Source organism: Oryctolagus cuniculus, chromosome 11, assembly GCF_051225735.1.
Source record: "Oryctolagus cuniculus isolate XC-2025 breed Fujian yellow rabbit chromosome 11, ASM5122573v1, whole genome shotgun sequence".
Taxonomy (NCBI): Eukaryota; Metazoa; Chordata; class Mammalia; order Lagomorpha; family Leporidae; genus Oryctolagus; species Oryctolagus cuniculus.
Window position 1 is genome coordinate 7364512 of NC_142877.1, and position 18967 is coordinate 7383478.

General features: G+C 50.3%; 1 protein-coding gene across 1 annotated transcript; it reads left to right on the forward strand.

The window, feature by feature from the left end:
* Nucleotides 1–718: 718 nt before the first annotated feature.
* CYP24A1 (cytochrome P450 family 24 subfamily A member 1) lies at nt 719–18074 on the forward strand. The gene is made up of 12 exons (XM_002720881.6): nt 719–1475; nt 1618–1808; nt 2911–3004; nt 4803–4899; nt 8379–8470; nt 9462–9573; nt 10781–10926; nt 13573–13739; nt 15185–15263; nt 16112–16309; nt 16409–16529; nt 16960–18074. Exons 1-11 carry the CDS (start codon nt 822–824, stop codon nt 16517–16519), a joined length of 1941 nt encoding a protein of 646 aa, XP_002720927.4. The 5' UTR covers nt 719–821; the 3' UTR covers nt 16520–16529; nt 16960–18074.
* Nucleotides 18075–18967: the final 893 nt, after the last annotated feature.

An 18967-nucleotide genomic window follows, 5' to 3' on the forward strand; every position in this document is an offset into this window, starting at 1 on the left:
AATGGTTGAGGAGCCACCGTTTGCCCAGAGTGGCAGGGATACGAGCAGAGGGGTGCGATGGTGAATTTCCCTTGGTGAATTCTGGCACCGCCATGGCAAGCCCGCACTCTCACCACGCACTTCTGAAGAGGGGACAACTGCAGCACCTCTTCTGTACTGAGTATAGTTAGGGCAAGAGGCGTCTGTAGGCGTGGTCCCGCATTAATCCGTTCAACCCTTTTAGCAACCTAAACTGGAGCAGCCTGGAGGAAAGTCTGCGAGCTCCATGGGCTCCTCTCATTCTTGTTCACCCTCTAGGGGGAAATCCCCTCTTCACAGGCATTTTACAAAGTGTCAAATCCTCCCAGGGGCCAAGCTTCCTCCGAAAGAAGCTTAGGGCAGGCGGAAACCTGGCTCCGCGGCAGGCGCGCGCCCCTGGCAGGCGCAGCCCTCCTTCCCCTCCTTCCCCACTCGGGGACCTCGCCCGCCCAGCGTCGCGGTTGTGTAAGCGCCGGGCTGCAGCCTGGACCCGCTCCTGCCCGCCGGGCAAGGGCGGGGAGACGCGCTCGGCGCGCACCCGGTGAACTCCGGCTCCGCGTGCCTCCCTGGGGCTTCATCTCCGGGGCGGAGCCCGCAGTTCCCGCTCAGGCAGCAGCGCACCGGTCACCCGAGGCCTGGGTGCCCTCGCTCACCTCGCTGACTCCTTGTGCTTTCCGCCCCCATCCCCTCCCCCGGGTCCCGCGTCCCTCGGGGCTTGGCCAGCCCAGGCCCACTCCGCCCCCTGCGGCACGTCTATTGGCCACCCAGGGCTGCCCTGGCTCCATAAAAACTGGTCCCCGGGCATGGGCGCACGGAGAGCGACGGGAGGCAACGGCGCCACCAGCAGCATCGCTTCCACCCTGCTGGCCACCGCCCGTCAGATCGTAGAAGTCAGACTTGCAGAGTCCCCGGCAGACCCACAGTCCTCCCTCTGCTCTCCCGAGAGGCACCAAACACCGGCTACGCTCCTCCAGGCCCTGAAGCCACAGCAGGCGGGCACCTGCGCCCCGAGGCAGCTGCACAGCGCAGCGCTGCCAAGCATCTTCACCGAAGTCCTTCCTGCCCCGCGTCCCTCCTCTGTCCCCTCCGTCACACCCGCTGGCTCTCTTTGCCTCTCCTTCCCAGATTTGTCCAGACCCCAAATCTCGCCAGCGCCCCCCCGTATTTCGCCTTCCACGCGTCCGGTTTCCCGCCCTGTCATGAGCTCCCCCATCGGCAACAGCCGCTCCCTGGCCGCCTTCCTGCGGCAGCTGAGCGGCCTCGGGCAGCCCCCCAGAAGCGTGACATCCGCGGCGTGCGGGCCCCCGGAGCCGCCCGAGGTGCCCCTCTGCCCGCTGGGCGCACGTGGCGAGACGCAGGACGCGGCCGCCCTGCCCGGCCCCACCAACTGGCCACTGCTGGGCAGCCTGCTGGAGATTCTCTGGAAAGGGGGGCTCAAGAAACAGCACGACACCCTGGTAAACACCACCTCCCGACCCCGCGCCCACGCCCTCCCCGGGAGCGCGGGTGTCCCCAGGACCCCGGGGGCGGAGGGAGGAGGCTGCGCGCTCAGCTCCGCTGTGGATGCGCGCTGACTCCCGCCGCGCCGGTCCGCTGCAGGCCGGGTACCACAGGAAGTACGGCGAGATCTTCCGCATGAAGCTGGGCTCCTTCGACTCCGTGCACCTGGGCTCGCCCGGCCTTCTGGAAGCGCTGTACCGCACCGAGAGCGCCTACCCGCAGCGGCTGGAGATCAAACCCTGGAAGGCCTATCGCGACTACCGCAAGGAAGGCTACGGGCTGCTGATCCTGTGAGTCCGGCGGGCGGCACTGGGGCCAGGAATTTGGGGGAAAGGCCAGAGCGAGGGGACCCTGGGGTCCGACCCTACTTAGGAGGGGCTGAATTCAAAGCCCATTCATGGAGCAGGTGCCATCCTGAACACCAGCAGTGTCCCGGCACCTGCGTTCTCTCGGGCAGCTGGGAAGGGGCTTACTTTCCATCAGAGATACCAAAACACGATTAGTCGAACTGTCACGGTCAGATTCTTGGGAGGGATGAGGTTCTCAACTCAGCATGCCAGGCAAAGCCCTCTACACACAAAATGATCCCCCCGTGTCAGCTGAAAACTGAAACTTTACCTCCTCCGCTCTGGGCACTGCTCTTGCTTTCTGTAGAGGATGAGGTGTCACTTCCTAGGATTATCTGCAAAGGTGGGATGAGGAGGGATGTCAGGGTCCCATTTTAGTTAGAAAAATGCTCTTGTGTAATGTGACTCCTCTGCTTTTTAATTGCTAGCATTTAACAAGTAGGTGCTCTTTCTTTAAAATCCCCAAATTGTAATACCTAGTAGTTGTATGGGGGGGGGGGGGCAGAATTACTAGAACTAAAAATCCCACTAAGGCAGGAGCATCACAAAGCTGTTGGTCAGCTAGGAGCACCTGTACAAGGGTGCGTCAAGGCAGTAGGCTTTTTACTAGCCAGGGCAGGCTCTGACTGTGGAAAAATTCTAAATTTGGGGTGTTTGGGGAATGCGAGACCCAAGTCCATGAATTGAAAGAAGTCAAGTTTTTTCCTGGATCAAATCCCAGTGGTTTGCTGAGGGACCGCTTGCGTCCCTGCTCCCTTTGGAGGGAATTAAGGCTCCAGACCCCCTAGTCCTAGCCCTACGAAGGCCCCTTCACTGCCCCAGGCTCCACCTTTCTGGTGCAGTCTGTAGCTGGGAGGAAAGGTGCTTTTTTTTAACTCTCTGGGCAAACCAGCCTGCGATATGCTAATGCGAACGCCCCTGGGTGTTTCCTGGCCTGACTGGCAGTGCTCATTTGATTGATGGTTCAGGAAGTTGCAGCGGGAGGTATCCTCGCGCCCCCTTTCCTTTTCGATCTGCTCTAAATGAAATCCTGCTTCTCTCCCAGGGAAGGAAAAGACTGGCAGAGAGTCCGGAGTGCCTTTCAAAAGAAACTAATGAAACCAGCGGAAGTCATGAAGCTGGACGCCAAAATCAATGAGGTTGGCAGACTGGCGCCGGCTTTCCTGGGACTCTTGGGGATAGAGGGATGTCCATGGGGCTTCAAGGCTCACCTACAGTGCACAGAGAAAAGCATGCCAATTGGATGATGCAGAGGTCTTCTCTTTCTTTTCCTCTCTGTAACCTCCCCATCCCAAATCCTTATTCCTCTCTCTTTACCCTTCTTTAAAGCAATATCACAATGACGAAGCAGTTAAGAGTACAGATGGTGGTATTTTACAGTCTTGAATTTAAGTCCCTGCCTTCCACCCATCGGATACCTGACCATGCTTCAGTTTCCCAGTCTACAAAGTGGGGGTAACAGTTTCTACCCCACAGGTTTGCTATGAGGATTTCATGAGAAAAAGCTTCTAAAGTTCTTAGGGACATTTGAGCTGGGTTTTGCAGGATGATAGGAGTCTGCAAGGCACAGAAGGTAAAGAGAAGCATTCAGGCCAATAGTCTGCTGACCCCACTGAGGCATGAGATGACTCAGTGTGCTGAGAACTGGACATTCAGTGGGCTGACGTGAGGGTTTCTCTGAACCAAGGCTAGTCTTCACAGTGTTTCTATGCCGGGCTCAGGCACTACCACATTACCCTTTAGCCAACAGAGGGCTAAATGGGGCTTTATGCATATGGCCATCTCTTTCTGCTCCTGTTCACTTTGGATGCTTGTTTTGAACTGAACTTGGTCCCAGATGGGGTTGTACAGGTGAAGGCTTACCAACTCGGAAGCTTCCAGCATTCACATAATTAATATACAAGAATAAGACAGGCCCAGCAAGGATTTTAGCAAATGAATCATGCATGCCCTTCCAGTTCCAGCAAATTACTGCCACATGGGGATGAAGACCCAGTGTCGCCTGGAGCAGCCATGCAATTAGTATTTTTTGATGAGCGGAAGGAAATCTATAGGTTCATGTGAAATCTCTTGATTTTTTAATGATTACAAACTCAAAGCACTTTTTCATGCACTAAATGGGCAAGCTAACCATGCCTATTGGTTCCTGGTGCAGGCTTTATAGTCATGCACAGCTGGTTTCCAGGGTTCAGAATAGCAACTCGTCAGCCATAAGTCCATGGGCAAGTGACTGAGCATCCAAAGGCTCAGCTTTCTGGTTTGTTACAGAATGGGAGGAGTGACTGTACCGACCACCACACAGGGCTGCTGTGAGGATCAGCTAGTAAATCACTTGGTTCTTCATTAAACGTGAAATGCTATTCATCTAAAAGCCTGGTTTCTGAAACCAGCATCTGAAGACCTGTGACTGTCCCGAGGTCCCAGAGCTGGGCGGTGAGGGAGCTGCATCCAGAGTTCGCAAACCTCCCGCCACCAGGTTAGACCTGCTTAGCCCAGCAATCAGAGAATAAAGAGATGCTTGCTGGCCCTGACGTGGAAGTGCAAACCTCAGGACGGCTGTGGCCTCTCCAGCCTTGAGCTGTCGTGCCCACCCAGACACTTGGCTGAGTCCTCCCTTGTGGTTTGTTTCCCCATTCTGAGTAAAAGAAACGTTTTCTGTTTCTTGAGTTGCCAGAAACATTTTTAGATGGAAAGCTGAAACCTAAGCTTCAGGGTGGCTTCAGAGAGAACTCGGGAAATAACCCCAGACCAGGTTGTTAGAGGACAAGGTGGGTTCCCAGAGGAATGCCTCATCAAATAATGTGAGGTCGGAAGGAATCACATTATAGGCCGAGAATACACAATGTAGCAAAACCCGGAGTTCTCACACTAAGCTTGAAACTTTTGTTTTCCTTCAATGGCATTAAAATGTATCCTTTACGGTTGGTTTCTTTCAAGGTCCTGGCTGATTTTATGGGTAGAATGGATGAACTCTGTGATGAAAGAGGCCACATTGGAGACCTCTACGGTGAACTGAACAAGTGGTCATTTGAAAGTAAGTTGTTTTCTCGTGGGGTTCATTTGATTTTGTAAGCAACAAGGGGGGATAACACACAGCTATTGGTGATTATTCTATTGCTGGTAGGGCCCTTTGCATGCCTCTTTTAGCCACTTCATTTACGCCTTGCACCATAGGGTGTTTCTGAAGTCGTTGAACACCTACTATGTGCAGGTACTGCGCTAGGTGCCAGGGACACAGCAATGAATGAAACAGGCAACATGCTTGCCCTCCTGGAGCCCAGATACTAGGGATGACGATGGATATGTAAAACATTTTACTCACACTCTGTCAGGGAGCAAGAGTAATGGAGTTAAGAAAGAGAAGTGCCTGGGCGAGAGAAATCCTCTCTAGTAGGAAGATATCTGAGGTGAGACTTAGGGAAGGAGCAAGGCATGGGGGTTACTGGAAACGGGCATTCCAGGCAGTGTTGATGGGAAGTGCAAATGCCCAGGAGAGAAGAAGCAGGAATGCTACATCTGAGAAACATAGAGGCTGCTGATGGGAGTGGATCATGATGAGCAAGGGACAAAGGACAGGAGGCTATGAAACAAGACAAGGTCAAGAGAGGCAGACACCAGGTCCCAGCGAGAACTTGAACTCCTAACCTTATCACATGGTGTGGTAAGGACACAAGAAGAGAGTAGCACAGCAGCCAGCTCATAGAAGGCCTACAAACCAAGGACCAGAGCTTGGATTTGAGCCTGTGAGAGGGCAGAGCTATGCTGGAAGGCTTTTAGCATGGAGTGACCTAGTCGGTTTTGCTGGAAGGATCATTTTGGCTGCTGAAGAGAGGGACTGGAGAAGGAGCCTTTCGTGGTGACCTGACCCCATCAGATCAGCTTCTTTTAATATTTGTGGACCAACTGTCTCAACACATTAGAAATGTCTGCGCAAATAAAAAGCATAGGAGGTACTAAGAGAAACAGGAACCAATGGAGCGACCAGTTACAGAGGAGAAAAGAAGTGAATGTTTTGGAATTTCCCGCTGAAAGTACTAATTAAGGAGCAAGGAATGCATTTGGTTGCAAGTCAAGGAACACTTGACTCTGGTGGTTTCACAGATGTTGTCTAGCAGTAGGCGACGTCTCGAGGAAGGCAGCCCACAGCTGCCATTCCAGGGTGCACTCACACCCCAAACCCTTTCCAGCTTCCAGCTCACTCAGCCTTGGTGCACGGTGGCGGGCGGGCGGCAGCTGCTGCTCCTGGCCTTGCTCCTGCATTCTAGGCAAAATGGAGGAAAGGGGGAGGAGCTAAGGCAGAGGCCCTGGTCTCCCTTTGTCAGGAAAGTAAAATGAGGACTTTGTGTAGGTTTCACTGACCAAGACTGGGTCATGCAGTTACTGTGGCTGCTACAAAGGAGGCTGGGAGAGCAGGCAACAGGTGTGTCATCAGAGTCTTAACTGTGAGTTTTTTATCTGACACACTAAAAAACTTGGCTTCTTCTAGGGAAGAGATGGGAGAGAGGATGAATATTGAGCAGGACGTTATCAATGTCTGCTCTACATGAGATCAATGATAAACTCCAGCAAAAGGAGGTATTTCAGGAGAGATTCATTCTCGTGTAGTGAATGCAAACGAATGCATTTGCACAGTGGCAACTGCGTGCATTTGATTTGAAACGGGTACCCCCAGATTCCACACACATGGGAAAACAGCCCTCCTGGCTGCTGCTCCCACCCAAGCTTAGTGTTTCCGAAACCCTGGAATGTGTGGGTGGGTTGGTCCTGCTGCTACCGTGGGGCTGTGACCCCCCAAATGCCCTGCAGAAGTTTGTGCTGTTGAGTGTTTTATTAACAAAGAGGGCCAGTGAAACAGTGATCACCCGGTAAGCAGTCAGTTCCCACATTTCATACATTGAGGAACTGCATACCACCTGGTGACAGAGCTACCTTCCATTTGCACTAATGCTCTAGGTTTACTTTGAGAACTCAGAACATGTCCATAAATCCAAAGTGAGAACCACTCCATAAATAGGCCACTGTAAACATCAGCAACTTTGTTTTGAAAGTTCATGTAACACTGTGAGCTACCCTAATCCTCCCAGGGGTACCCGAACCATGCTTCGGTGAACACAAACAGGAGGAAACGTGGAAAGGTTGAGTAAGGAGAGTGGAGTTTGCGGAACATGGATGGGCAGGCTCAGCATCCTTAGTCCGAAAATCCACAATCGGAAACGCTCCCAGATCCAACCCTTTCTGAGCACTGACTGACACCCCAAGGGGAAACCTTCAGACACTGCAACTTAGCTTCATGCACAAAAATTATTCTACATATGGTATAAAATGACCTTCAGGCTCTGGGCAGCAGGGGTATGAGGAACATAAATGAATTTTGTGTTTGGACTTGAGTCCCATCCTCAAGGTACCTCATTAGGCATAGGCAAATGTCCCATAATTCCAAAAAATCTGAAATCAGAAACCCTTTGGGACTTGTGCATTTTGGGTGAGGGAGAGTCACCTGCAGTCCGGAGAGTTAGGGAGCTGTGCTGCCCCAGGTGTCTCAGGCCTCAGCTTCGTCATCATAGCTCAGTTATTTACCCTGCGGGTCCAATGGCAGAGCTGGTTATCCACCCACCAAAAGGCAGTGATGGTGGTCCTGGCTCTCAAAAGAAAATGGCTATAGGAAATCATTTCTAGGACCACAAGGAAGCTTTTAGGAGGGTGCATGGTAGACATACTACAGCACGGCCAGTGTTAGGGTGTTACTGACTCCATGCTCCTGCAGGACAAGGCCTTTGTTCTTGGGGGTCACTGCCAAAGTGTTGCACTGTGAAGCCTTGTGCACGGTGACGGAGCCTTCACACGCTCAGCACACAGACACCTGCACATGGACACGCACACACACAGAGGGCAGTACGCAAGCTCTTACTGGTCACTGCGTTCTGCATTCAGTGTGGAGCACAGAGAAGACAGATGTGTTATACTGTTCTGTCTTTTCTGCAGGAAAAAAATTTCAAAATAAAGACTTGAGGATTTTAGTTTTTAAAAGTTTATGTCAAAATGAGGAAATGGAAATCCATCTACCCATCTATCTAATCTTTCTATCAAAACTAGCCCAATACATGGCACACTGTGGGGACTCACTCCCTAAGTCCTGCATCTCCATGTCTTCCTCTCACCAATTGGCTTCCCTTTGGTCAAAACAGGAACAGAAGCCAACACACCTCTCCAATAATGCAGCTGGGCTATGGGCATAGCACAGCCCTGACTGGTTGCACCTTGGACACAGCCCGTGGCTCACTACACCAGAACACTGTGCCTCTGGCCAAGAGGTCCAAGGGGAGGGATCATTGCACCCAGAGATATTTGCAGAACAAGGGATCCTGTTCCCTTCCCTTGGATTGTCTTTCTTCCCATGTTCTTGGGCTTCTGCTTGTCCTTTAACAAGACACAGAATGCAGTCTATTAGCCAGCTAATCGCAGACTCCAGTGTCGCTGTGACTGTGTAACAGTGGTGATTATTTTCAATAACAGGTATCTGCCTGGTGTTGTATGAGAAGAGATTTGGGCTCCTTCAGAAGAATGCAAGGGATGATGCTTTGAACTTCATTGCGGCCATCAAAACAGTAAGCATCCCCACTGGGAGACCAGGTTTTCCTGAGTGATGCTTTACAGCACTGAACGCTTGTGCATCACAGCACTTCCTGAGGGTGGTGTGCCTACGTCTTATTTCAGTAGCCAAGTGTTCACTTTGATGTGTGTTACGCACTTTAATTTATGCAAGTGTGCAGATGCACATATCACAAATAAGCACGAGACACCCATGATGTCTTTCTTTAGGCAAGGTTAAAATAGGTATTGCGATTGAAAGTCAGTTGATTAACAGAGTTTTTAAGAAGCACCTGGGCCAGCGCCACGGCTCACTAGGCTAATCCTCTGCCTTGCAGTGCCGGCACACTGGGTTCTAGTCCCGGTTGGGGCGCCAGATTCTGTCCTGGTTGCCCCTCTTCCAGGCCAGCTCTCTGCTGTGGCCAGGGAGTGCAGTGGAGGATGGCCCAAGTACTTGGGCCCTGTACCCCATGGGAGACCAGGATAAGTACCTGGCTCCTGGCTTCAGATCAGCCGCGGCGGCCATTGGAGGGTGAACCAACAGCAACAGGAAGACCTTTCTCTCTGTCTCTCTCTCTCACTGTCCACTCTGTCAAAAAAAAAAAAAAAAAAAAAAGCACCTGAAGTTTTACAGATTTTAAATATTTGAGTAGTTTAGAAAGTGTGTGGATATGACAGATGGAATAGCAGAGGCTTGGAAATTATTAGAAGCGGAAGTATATGTGAAAGTTAAAGTCTTCCCTTTCTTATTATTTCATTTTAATTTTTGGTGATTCAGTCCTAAGACCTAACATCTGTTATTGAATACACCCACTGGAAAATCATCTCATAGGTGACTTTGGGTAAACGTGGGCACTGCCTGCAGGACCAGCGTGGAGCAGGCGGGGCTGTCTTTGAGTTCTGCTCTTTGAGGAGCACAGGGGCTGTGGCGTGGAGTAGTGTCCTTCCAGGATGTAAGTCCATGTGAAAGGAGACGCTGGAAGCTAGAGGTGTTGGTGTTTCCCGCAGATGATGAGCACGTTTGGGAGGATGATGGTCACGCCTGTCGAGCTGCACCGGAGCCTCAACACCAAGATCTGGCAGGCCCACACGCTGGCCTGGGACACTATTTTCAGATCAGGTAAAGGGGCCGTCTTTACCTGGGGCCAAGACAGCCCCCGCAGCCCTGCCTCCCAGCTGCTGTGGCGCGGTCTTCAAGGGTCTGCTTGGTCTCACTGCCTTGGCCCTACCATAGGGTTGCTCCTCCTGGGTCGTTCAGGCTTTGCACACAAATGGGTTTGGGACCCCTCTCGTGTAGAGTGCTAGGGGAAGGAAGGAGACAGCCTTCTGTAGTCTCCTTTGGGAACTAAGAATGGCTTAGAAAGCAAGAGTTTTGAAGTCAACATCCCTGAGTTCATGGGTATGGTGGCTTGGTCAAATGTGCTGGCAGCTTTTCATCCTCACTTGCCTGGTCTCTAAAATGGGCTAACAATAATAATAGTCCCTACCTCAGTACCTAATATAGATAGCCTACCAATAATAAAAGTGTCATACTTTCTCAGTGTGTCAGAGCTGTTTCTGCTGCACGATGGAGGGATTTTGTTCACACACAGATTCATCTAATCTGCACTACAGATCTATACAGCGGGTCCATTAGCCATCCATGAGGTGACATTAAGTAAGGTCACACGTGGGGCGATGGTGAGGCCAGGGCTGAGGCCAGGAGGAAGGGTCCCAGCCCTCAAACCCTGATGCCGTACCACACAGCAGCAGCAGCAGCAGCAGCCGTATTCCTAGTCTGGTGGCTGCTTGCATAATCGACCGAAGGGAAGGAGCCACCTGCCCAGAATGTGCTTTACAGATGCTAGAAACCTACAGCAGTATTGTCAGCACGCGTGGACACTCCGCTTATGCACACATGGTGTGTGTGTGTGTTTGGTGATTCCTAGACCCAAGTTTCGATCCTGGAAGTAAGCGCAAATCCCACCTCCCTCTCATGCTGGTCTCTTTCAAACCCCGAGATCATCTTGCTGCTCACACACGGCCTGCAGACCAGCAGCACCTGCACCCCTTGGGAACTTGGTAAAGATGCAGATTTCCAGGCCCACTCTAGGCCCCTGAGTCAGGCTCTGCATTTTAAGATGCCGTGGTGATCCCGATGCAGGTTAGAGTTTGCGCATGCACAAACCCTTGTTTAACAAGAAGGCAGCATCAGCTTAGTTCTGGAACTATCAGCGTGCCTGCAAAGTCCCTAGAGATGCTGCAAGGATCTCGGCCTTGGCTTCCCTCTCATTCTTTCCCTCCTACTTTTCAACTGATGCCCCCCCCCCTTCCTCTCCTCCTAACAGTCAAGTCTTGTGTCGACAACCGGCTAGAGAAATATTCCCAGCAGCCCAGCGCGGACTTCCTTTGTGATATTTACCACCGCAGTCAGCTTTCCAAGAAAGAGCTGTATGCTGCCGTCACGGAGCTCCAGCTGGCCGCGGTGGAGACGGTGAGTGAGGCCTTGGTGCAGGGTGCTCAAGTCACAGAGAGGAGAGAGAGCTGGGGCCAGCGTTGTGGCGTAGCAGGTAAAGCTGCCACCTGCAGTGCCAGCATCCCATATGGGCTCCAGTTCAAGTGTGGGCTGTTTCTCTTCCACTCCAGCTCTCTGCTATGGCCTGAGAAAGCAGTAGAAGATGGCTCAAGTCCTTGGGCTCCTACACCCATGTGGGAGACCCAGAGGAAGCTCCAGGCTCCTGGCTTCAGATTTTCCCAGCTCTGGCCATTGCAGCCATCTGGGGAATGTACCAGCAGATGGAAGACCTCTCTCTCTCTGCCTCTGCATAACTCTGCCTTTCAAATAAATAAATAAGTCTTGAGAGAGAGAGAGAGAATATGAATGAGAATATCTTCTACGCACTGGTTCACTCCACAATGGCCAAGACAGATCCAGGCTGACGCCAGGAGCCTAGAAGTCCATCTGGGTCTCCCATGTAGGTGACAGGGTCCCAAGCACTTAGGCCATCATCTGCTGTCTTCCTCGGTGCAACAGCAGGGAGCTCGACTGGAAGTGGAGCAGCTGGGACTTGAGCTGGTGCTCCTATGGGATGCTGCCACTGCAGGAGGTGGCTTACCCTGCTGTGCCACACACTGGCCTCTCTTAGTGCTTTTTTGCCTAAAGGAAATGTAGAATTTTCTACATCTGGGAACAAAGGTCTCATCTCCTCACACTCCATAGGGTTGATAAAAGCAGTGTATTTTAGGTCACTTTCCTATGGAACCACTTACCCTGAGATTCCATAGAATGATCAAAGTAATCAGTTATTCTTACTTTTTCTAACTAATGTGAGCCCTATGAGGGAGTAATATTGGAACTGATTCTGTAGTGATGAGAAGGAGCCCATCACAGCAATACTTGGTCAAGAACACTCTGGGCAGCAAAACAGCATGTGCAAAGGCCCTGGGGCAGAAAGGGAAATGAGGCCAGAGAGCTGGCAAATGTGGTCAGAGTTGAGACTGGAGAAGTCAGTGAGGCACGCTGGCCAGAGCCAGGTGAGCCTCTGTGGGGCATCTGGATTTCGCTCCTCTATGATGGGGATCTCTTGGAGCATCTTTAGTGAGGGAGTCACCTGATCAGTTTCTGATTTGAAAAGCGGACTCTGATGGAGGCTGGAGTATGACCTTGGTGGGAGGGAGCGTGGACGCAGAGGCCAGAGGAGGAGGCTGGGGGTCTCCACCACAGAGGCCAAGCCAGGAGAGTTTGTGTCCAGGAACGTTCCCAGGCCGCGGCCTCTCGGACCAGCCCCACGGTCTTCCTAGAGTCCAAGCCTCAGCCATCCTCTGCCCTCGGGTTGCTCTGTGCGGCACGGTGGTACGGGGCTCGCTGATACAGTATAAACTTCCTCCGTGTCTGTTTTCTCCTGGCTATTCTGAACGTCGCCTTGGGAAAATCAGAGAAATCTGGAAGTGCATCTAATTGAGTGGTTCTGCCCGCTTCCTGTTTTGCAAAGTGGGCTCGGGTAATAATGCCATTCACGGTTTATTTGTGGCTGAAGCTGCCACACCTCGGACATGGGGAAGGCTGCCTGGGAGGCATCTCCTTCCAAAAATAAGAAATAACCATGGGCTCCGATGGCGTTGCACTTTGTCCGTCCGCGTGAGTGGCACGGGCACTTAGTGGCAGCGTCTTCCTGTCTACAGCGGGAGGACGCGGCGGCCAGTTTCAGGGCACTATCTGGCTGCAATAGCTAGGAAAGGCCCAAAACAAATACGGATGACGAGGAGGGGTGACTGTTATGTAACTGAAAACCACACTGACTGCTTCCATCAACACTTTTCCTCTTCCCTTTGCCTTGGGGAGGAAACGGAGGCCACTTCAAAGGCCCCGCGAGAGCCTCTGTCAGGAACTGCCCGGTCCTCAATGCTCAGCTCCGCACTAGAACTGCCTATTCTGGTGCTGGCAGTCTCTGACCAGGGCTTCCTGCACGTCCCTCAACCCCTGAGTGTAGATAACGCCCTTTTATTTTGTGGTAACTTTTTGGGGCATGGGTAAAAAAGCAAAAAAAAAAAAAAGTTTTCTTGTGCATTTCATTTGCGCTGTCAACTTTTTTTAAAACTCTCTTTTTAGCCATGCTCCAAGGACTTCACTCATTTACAGCATTTTTAATGGAAGTTTCTAATGAGACTTTTCACTGTTGAAACCTATAAATTCACACTTGGTCCTAAGAAAAAACAGAGGATCCCTATATCCATCCCCCCGTCTCCTCCAGGGCTAGTGGCCCGCAGAACCATAAAACATGATCACAGCCTTGCAGCTGGCATGGAGAGAATCCCCAGTGTTACCCTGTTTCACCAGCCTTCCTGTGCTCAGCAGAGGTCAAACAATTACTGCATCAAACCCTATTTTAAATGTCCTAATGCAGTTTTTTCTCTGTTGCATTCTAGTTAACAGTCCCTCAAGCAGTAGCCATCCTTAGTCAACACATTTTGCAAAACAAGTGTGACTTTTCATATCACTGCATTTGTTTAAGGCACAGCTACCAAGGGCCAGAGAAGAGACAGAACTGGCCTATTTGCCGAGCGCCACCTCTGTGCACACAGCAGTACTGCAAGGCACTTTATTTGCAGAAACTCAGTTTTGTGTCCATTTGGCTTTCAGACAGCAAACAGCTTAATGTGGGTGCTCTACAACTTATCTCGTCACCCTCAAGTCCAGCAGGAGCTTCTGAAGGAAATTCAGCGTGTACTGCCTGGTCACCGGGTGCCACGGGCAGAGGATTTGAGCAACCTGCCATACTTAAAAGCCTGCCTCAAAGAATCAATGAGGTAAGAAGACACGCATGCCCACGGCAGCATGAATGAATGTGTCAGGAATCTGCCCTCCTAGCCGGCGCTGCGGCTCACTAGGCTAATCCTTTGCCTTGTGGCGCCAGCACACCGGGTTCTAGTCCCGGTCAGGGCACTGGATTCTGTCCTGGTTGCCCCCCTTCCAGGCCAGCTCTCTTCTGTGGCCAAGGAGTGCAGTGGAGGATGGCCCAAGTCCTTGGGCCCTGCACCCCATAGGAGACCAGGATAAGTACCTGGCTCCTGCCATCGGATCAGCGCGGTGCGCCGGCCGCAGCGGCCATTGGAGGGTGAACCAATGGCAAAGGAAGATCTTTCTCTCTGTCTGTCTCTCTCACTGTCCACTCTGCCTGTCAAAAAAAAAAAAAAAAAAAAAAAAAAGGAATCTGCTCTCCTAAATGTGTCACAAGGATTCCCCCACTCGTACACAGCTCCCCCTGTTGACAATAAACATTTGTCACCCTGAGAAATCAACAGCCTTTTCTATTACTCATTTCCTAGACTTGGGCAAACGCTAGTGAGTCTTGGTAAGCTGGTGTCTTCCCCTTTAAATCCATAAAACTACTCTTTTTTTTTTTAAGAAATACTTTTTTATGTATTTGAAATACAGAGTTATGGGGGGGGAGGAAGAGAAAGAAGAGAGAGAGAATCTTCCATCTGCCTGTTCACTCCCCACATGGCCACAATGGCCAGGTCTGGGCCAGGCCAAAGCCAGGAGTCAGGAGCTTCATCTGGGTCTCCACGTGGGTAGCAGTAGACCAAGCACTTGGGCCAGCTTCTGCTGCTTTTCTCTGGTCATTAGCAGGGAGTTGGATCAGACGTGGAGCAGCTGGGACACGAATTGGCATCCTTATGGGATGCCAGGGGTGCTATACCACAATGCTGGCCCCCAGTAAAACTACTAATGGATGCTATCAGCAATAATTAAGATCAAGGCATGAATGAGGGACACGAGAGGCAGGCTTAGTGCAACCTGTATTGTTATATAAGGAGACACAGAAACATCTTTATTTTTGAGCCTCTTACCAAATGCTCTTTGCAAATTCTTTCTAAATACTTTCTGGGAAAAAAAACTCCCATCTTGGACTTAGAAGGAAACAGTGTTAGTTTCGTGGAGGGTATAGAGCGGAGACAGAGAACAAGCCATCAGCCTTCATGGCAAAGCAGGAAGCACGTGCACTGAGGAGCGAGAAAACCACCACTGACAGCCAGCGGGAGCCTCAAACTGACCTTGATCATCAGAGAGACAGCAACAAAACGTGCACTTGTTGGCAAACAGACAGGTCTTCTTGAAGAGCTGTGACGCGTTTCCCTCTGGAGTGCGAGCGAGAGCGGCACTCCCTGGTGGGGCCCGAGCTGCTCTCCTGCTGACCCTGGACACAGAACCAGGGGCCGCACCCACCTTTACTGCACACTCTGTGTTTCAGGCTGACTCCGACCGTGCCGTTCACAACTCGGACGCTCGACAAGGCAACAGTTCTGGGTGAATACGCTTTACCCAAAGGGGTAAGTAGAATTTGTAGAATTTGAACATTCTGTAGCTTATATAACTTGGAGGTATACCTTCCAAATACTTAGCACATCTCCCTAAAACTGGTCACCAGGAGAGCAGTCATTTTGCAAACACACAGGTGGTGATACAAGGTTGACCAGGTGCATAGTACAGGATTAGGAATAACTGCTGTGGTGCTGTAGGGACAGAGACTCAAATTCAGTTCCACCTTTATTTGTAGTCTCAAGTTAGTTACCTGACCTCTGTGAGAGTCAACTACTCAGCTGCAGAATGGGGAGAATAATAGAATCTATTCCATGGGGTTCTTTCTTCTCTCTCTCTCTCTCTCTCTCTTTCTTTGAAAGGCAGAGTTACAGAGAGGCAGAGGCAGAGAGGGAGGGAGAGAGGGCCACTCCCCAGAAGGCTGCAACAGCCAGAGCTGAGCTGATCTGAAGCCAGGAGCCAGGAGCTTCTTCCAGGTCTCCCATATGGGTGCAGGAGCCCAAGGACTTGGGCCATCTTCCACTGCCTTCCCAGGCCATAGCTGAGAGCTGGATTGGAAGTAGAGCAGCCGGGACTCAAACTGAACCCCACATGGGATGCTAGTACTGCAGGCAGCAATTTTACCCACTATCCAAGTACTGGCCCCATGGGGTTGTTGTGAGATTGTGATGCAAGATGTGAACATTCTTTACCTATTTATTACCTGGTATTATTGTAAACACTCACTGAATATTGACAATCATCATCTCCACAAATTTGTGAGTTAGCTTTGCATACGTAAGGTCGTCACTCTGTCAATTTTGCTGTTCAAATGTTCTCTTCTGCTTATTTCAAATGTTATGTGTTTGTGTGTTTTTAGACGGTGTTGATGCTAAATACCCAGGTGTTGGGGTCCAGTGAAGACAACTTTGAAGATTCACAGCAGTTCAGACCCGAACGTTGGCTTCAGGACAGGAAGAAGATTAATCCGTTTGCACATCTTCCGTTTGGGGTTGGGAAGAGAATGTGCATTGGTCGCAGGCTGGCCGAGCTCCAGCTCCACTTGGCTCTTTGCTGGGTAAGGCCCTCCCTGGATTTCTGCCCTTGTTTCTGTGCTCTTCAATAGAGCAGGAGAACAGAGAGGGCGATTCTGCTATTTTGTGCGTGTGTGTTGCAGATTGTCCGCAAATACGCCATCGTGGCCACAGACAACGAGCCCGTGGAGAGGCTGCACTTGGGCATCATGGTGCCAGGCCGGGAGCTCCCCATCGCCTTCTGCCAGCGATAGGACCCCTCAGGTGAGCTTGGCCAGCGTTCGTAGCTCCTGCAAGGTGCTGGGAGCGACAAAGGGGTGAGCCAAGCTGGAAAGTCGGCCAGACTTGGGTTTAGACTCCCGAGCCCTGGGTGACCTTGTGAAGTTACTTAACTTCCCTGCCTCCACTTTTTGCATTTGTCAAATGGGGACCAAAATAATAACTATGGTATAGAACTGATGTGAATACCAGTGACTTTGCCCACAGCCTGGCATTCAGTAAATGTTCAGTAAATGCCAGCTGCTGTAGTGTTCACGTACGAACAGCAGAGGCTGGCACAGTTCTCTAGATGGAGGATCTCTGTCTCTCCCTCTGTCACTCTGCATTTCAAGTAAATAAACAAATATTTTTTAAAAAATCCTCTCATTTAACTATACTTCTTTGTTATATACTTTGGATTCGCCTTATTTTCCAGCCTTTTCCCATCCAGACCAAGAACAGCAATCGTTACCTCACACAAGTATGGTGCCTTCGGCTTCTGCATTACTGGAAAGCAAACATCAACAACCACAGCATGCAACGTTCAAGCTCAGGTGTCCATTCTCTTCTTCACAACTGTTCCAGAAGCTGTGCTGGCTGTGTGATGATGGTATGTTCCAAGATGATAACCAACCCAGGGAAGCATGTTGAGTGTTGGCATACGAGACCCTCCGGGGCCTACTGCTGGTTTACATGCAGCCAGTGTCAGCACCATCCTCGCTCAGATTTCTCAGGAGCTGGTTTATTTTGTGTCTTCCACAAAATAAAACGTTACAGAGCAATCAAAGAACACACATTTTAAGAAGCACTTTAAGGGAGTTGGAGCGTCCAACATAAGAATGCTTTAATGGTTTACTGTGGCATCATTTTTCCCAGTGACTCTGAAATTCTTTATTTCGTTCGTGTATTTCCTCTATGACATGGGGGTGTGGATAAATCAACAGTTTCTAAACTGTGTATTTGTGTGTACAGGGTTGTGTGTGGCTCTACTGGCCATTTGCTTCAGTCGTTTATGTATAAACTACACCTGATTTAGGATCTGTGGTGCAGGGCAATGATCTGAAATTCAGTCAGAGCTTAAAAATTTCATGACGACTTTCAGAAAGTGACTTTCCATGCCTCAGTTTCCCGACAGTCAGTAGGACACAAGTAAAGTGTGCATATATTAGAGATTAACTATATAATACCTTTCATATATTGTGAGTTCCTTGGAAAACGGGATTTTATAAATGTAAAATGCAGACATCTATAAGACTTTAAATGTTATGTTTACACATCATTTGTACATTTTTTGTTACTACTTTTCCTGAAAGCAGACTATATATTTCTGGATATTTGATAAAGATTTCCCTTTTCAGGTTATGTTCTTGGAATATTTCAGAAATGTACATTTCTATCTTTATATGTGGATACATGCATATCACTAGATATTTTCTTTCTCTCTGCTGTGAAAGTATTTTTAGAATTATAAATCCATATGAGTTGTTGTATCTGATCTATATATATATTTGAATTCTCTGAAAGTAAGAATAAAAGTTTTTAAATATTTGAGAGAGTTGTTCTCTTCATTGTATTGTTATGACAAAATTTTGAAAATTCAAACTTGGTCTTAGCAGGAGAAAATAGTCTCCCATGGCCACTTTACCAACTTCATATCAAAAATCTACCCTCACAAACATCTAGGTTTTGGAAAAGCAATTTTACTGAAAGATGATTCTCTGGATTGCAAAATAATTTTGCATGTTTCGGCTGCTTAAATATTTTATAGGTAAATTCATTCTGCTCCAATACCCACCCACCCCAACGCTGGCTGTAACCATTAGAACCTCTTGCCTGGATCACTCCAGTAATTCCCAGTTGATCCCCCAACTCTTACTTCCATCTGTCTTCAACACAAAACCCAAACCTAATCATGTCTCGTCCCTAGTCTGCAGCTTCCCGTTGCTCTAACGCAAAGAACCACATATGTAAAGTGGGCCCCCACCGAGCTCCAGACCTCAGCTCCCACACCCACTCAATGCTCTGGACTCTGGCCACAGTGGATTCTCACAGTCCCTCTGTTCCTGGAACACTGTTCTCCCAGAAGCAGGGGCACCTGCAGCCCTTCCTCCTGGCACCTTTTCTGCTACCATTCAGAGCCCGGCTTTAGCTTCCTGGAGGAACTCTTCCTGGGGAGCCGCGTTCCACAGGCTGTCCCTGTACCTGGGTTCTTGGGAGACCCGTGAAGCCGAGAGGGCACAGGGATGGAGAAGGAAAAACACTGAGCAACACAAGGCTGTGACATCAGGTGCAGTTCCAGCCTCAGCCCAACCCCCAGGGGCCTGAAGTCTGCATTGCTGACCAGTACACTGCAGCCCGGTTTGCTCCCCCTGTGGCCAGGGAGTGGGCTTCTGCCCTCCTTCCCGTCAGCTTCATGTGGGGATACAACCTTCAGAGGTTCTAGT

Excerpts from the sequence above, each read along its gene's own strand:
- CYP24A1 (XM_002720881.6), top strand. The coding sequence starts at position 822 with ATGGGCGCACGGAGAGCGACGGGAGGCAACGGCGCCACCAGCAGCATC. Across the intron at positions 9,574-10,780 it reads GGACACTATTTTCAGATCAG|TCAAGTCTTGTGTCGACAAC; the intron begins GTAAAGGGGCCG and ends TCCTCCTAACAG. Across the intron at positions 13,740-15,184 it reads TGCCTCAAAGAATCAATGAG|GCTGACTCCGACCGTGCCGT; the intron begins GTAAGAAGACAC and ends TCTGTGTTTCAG.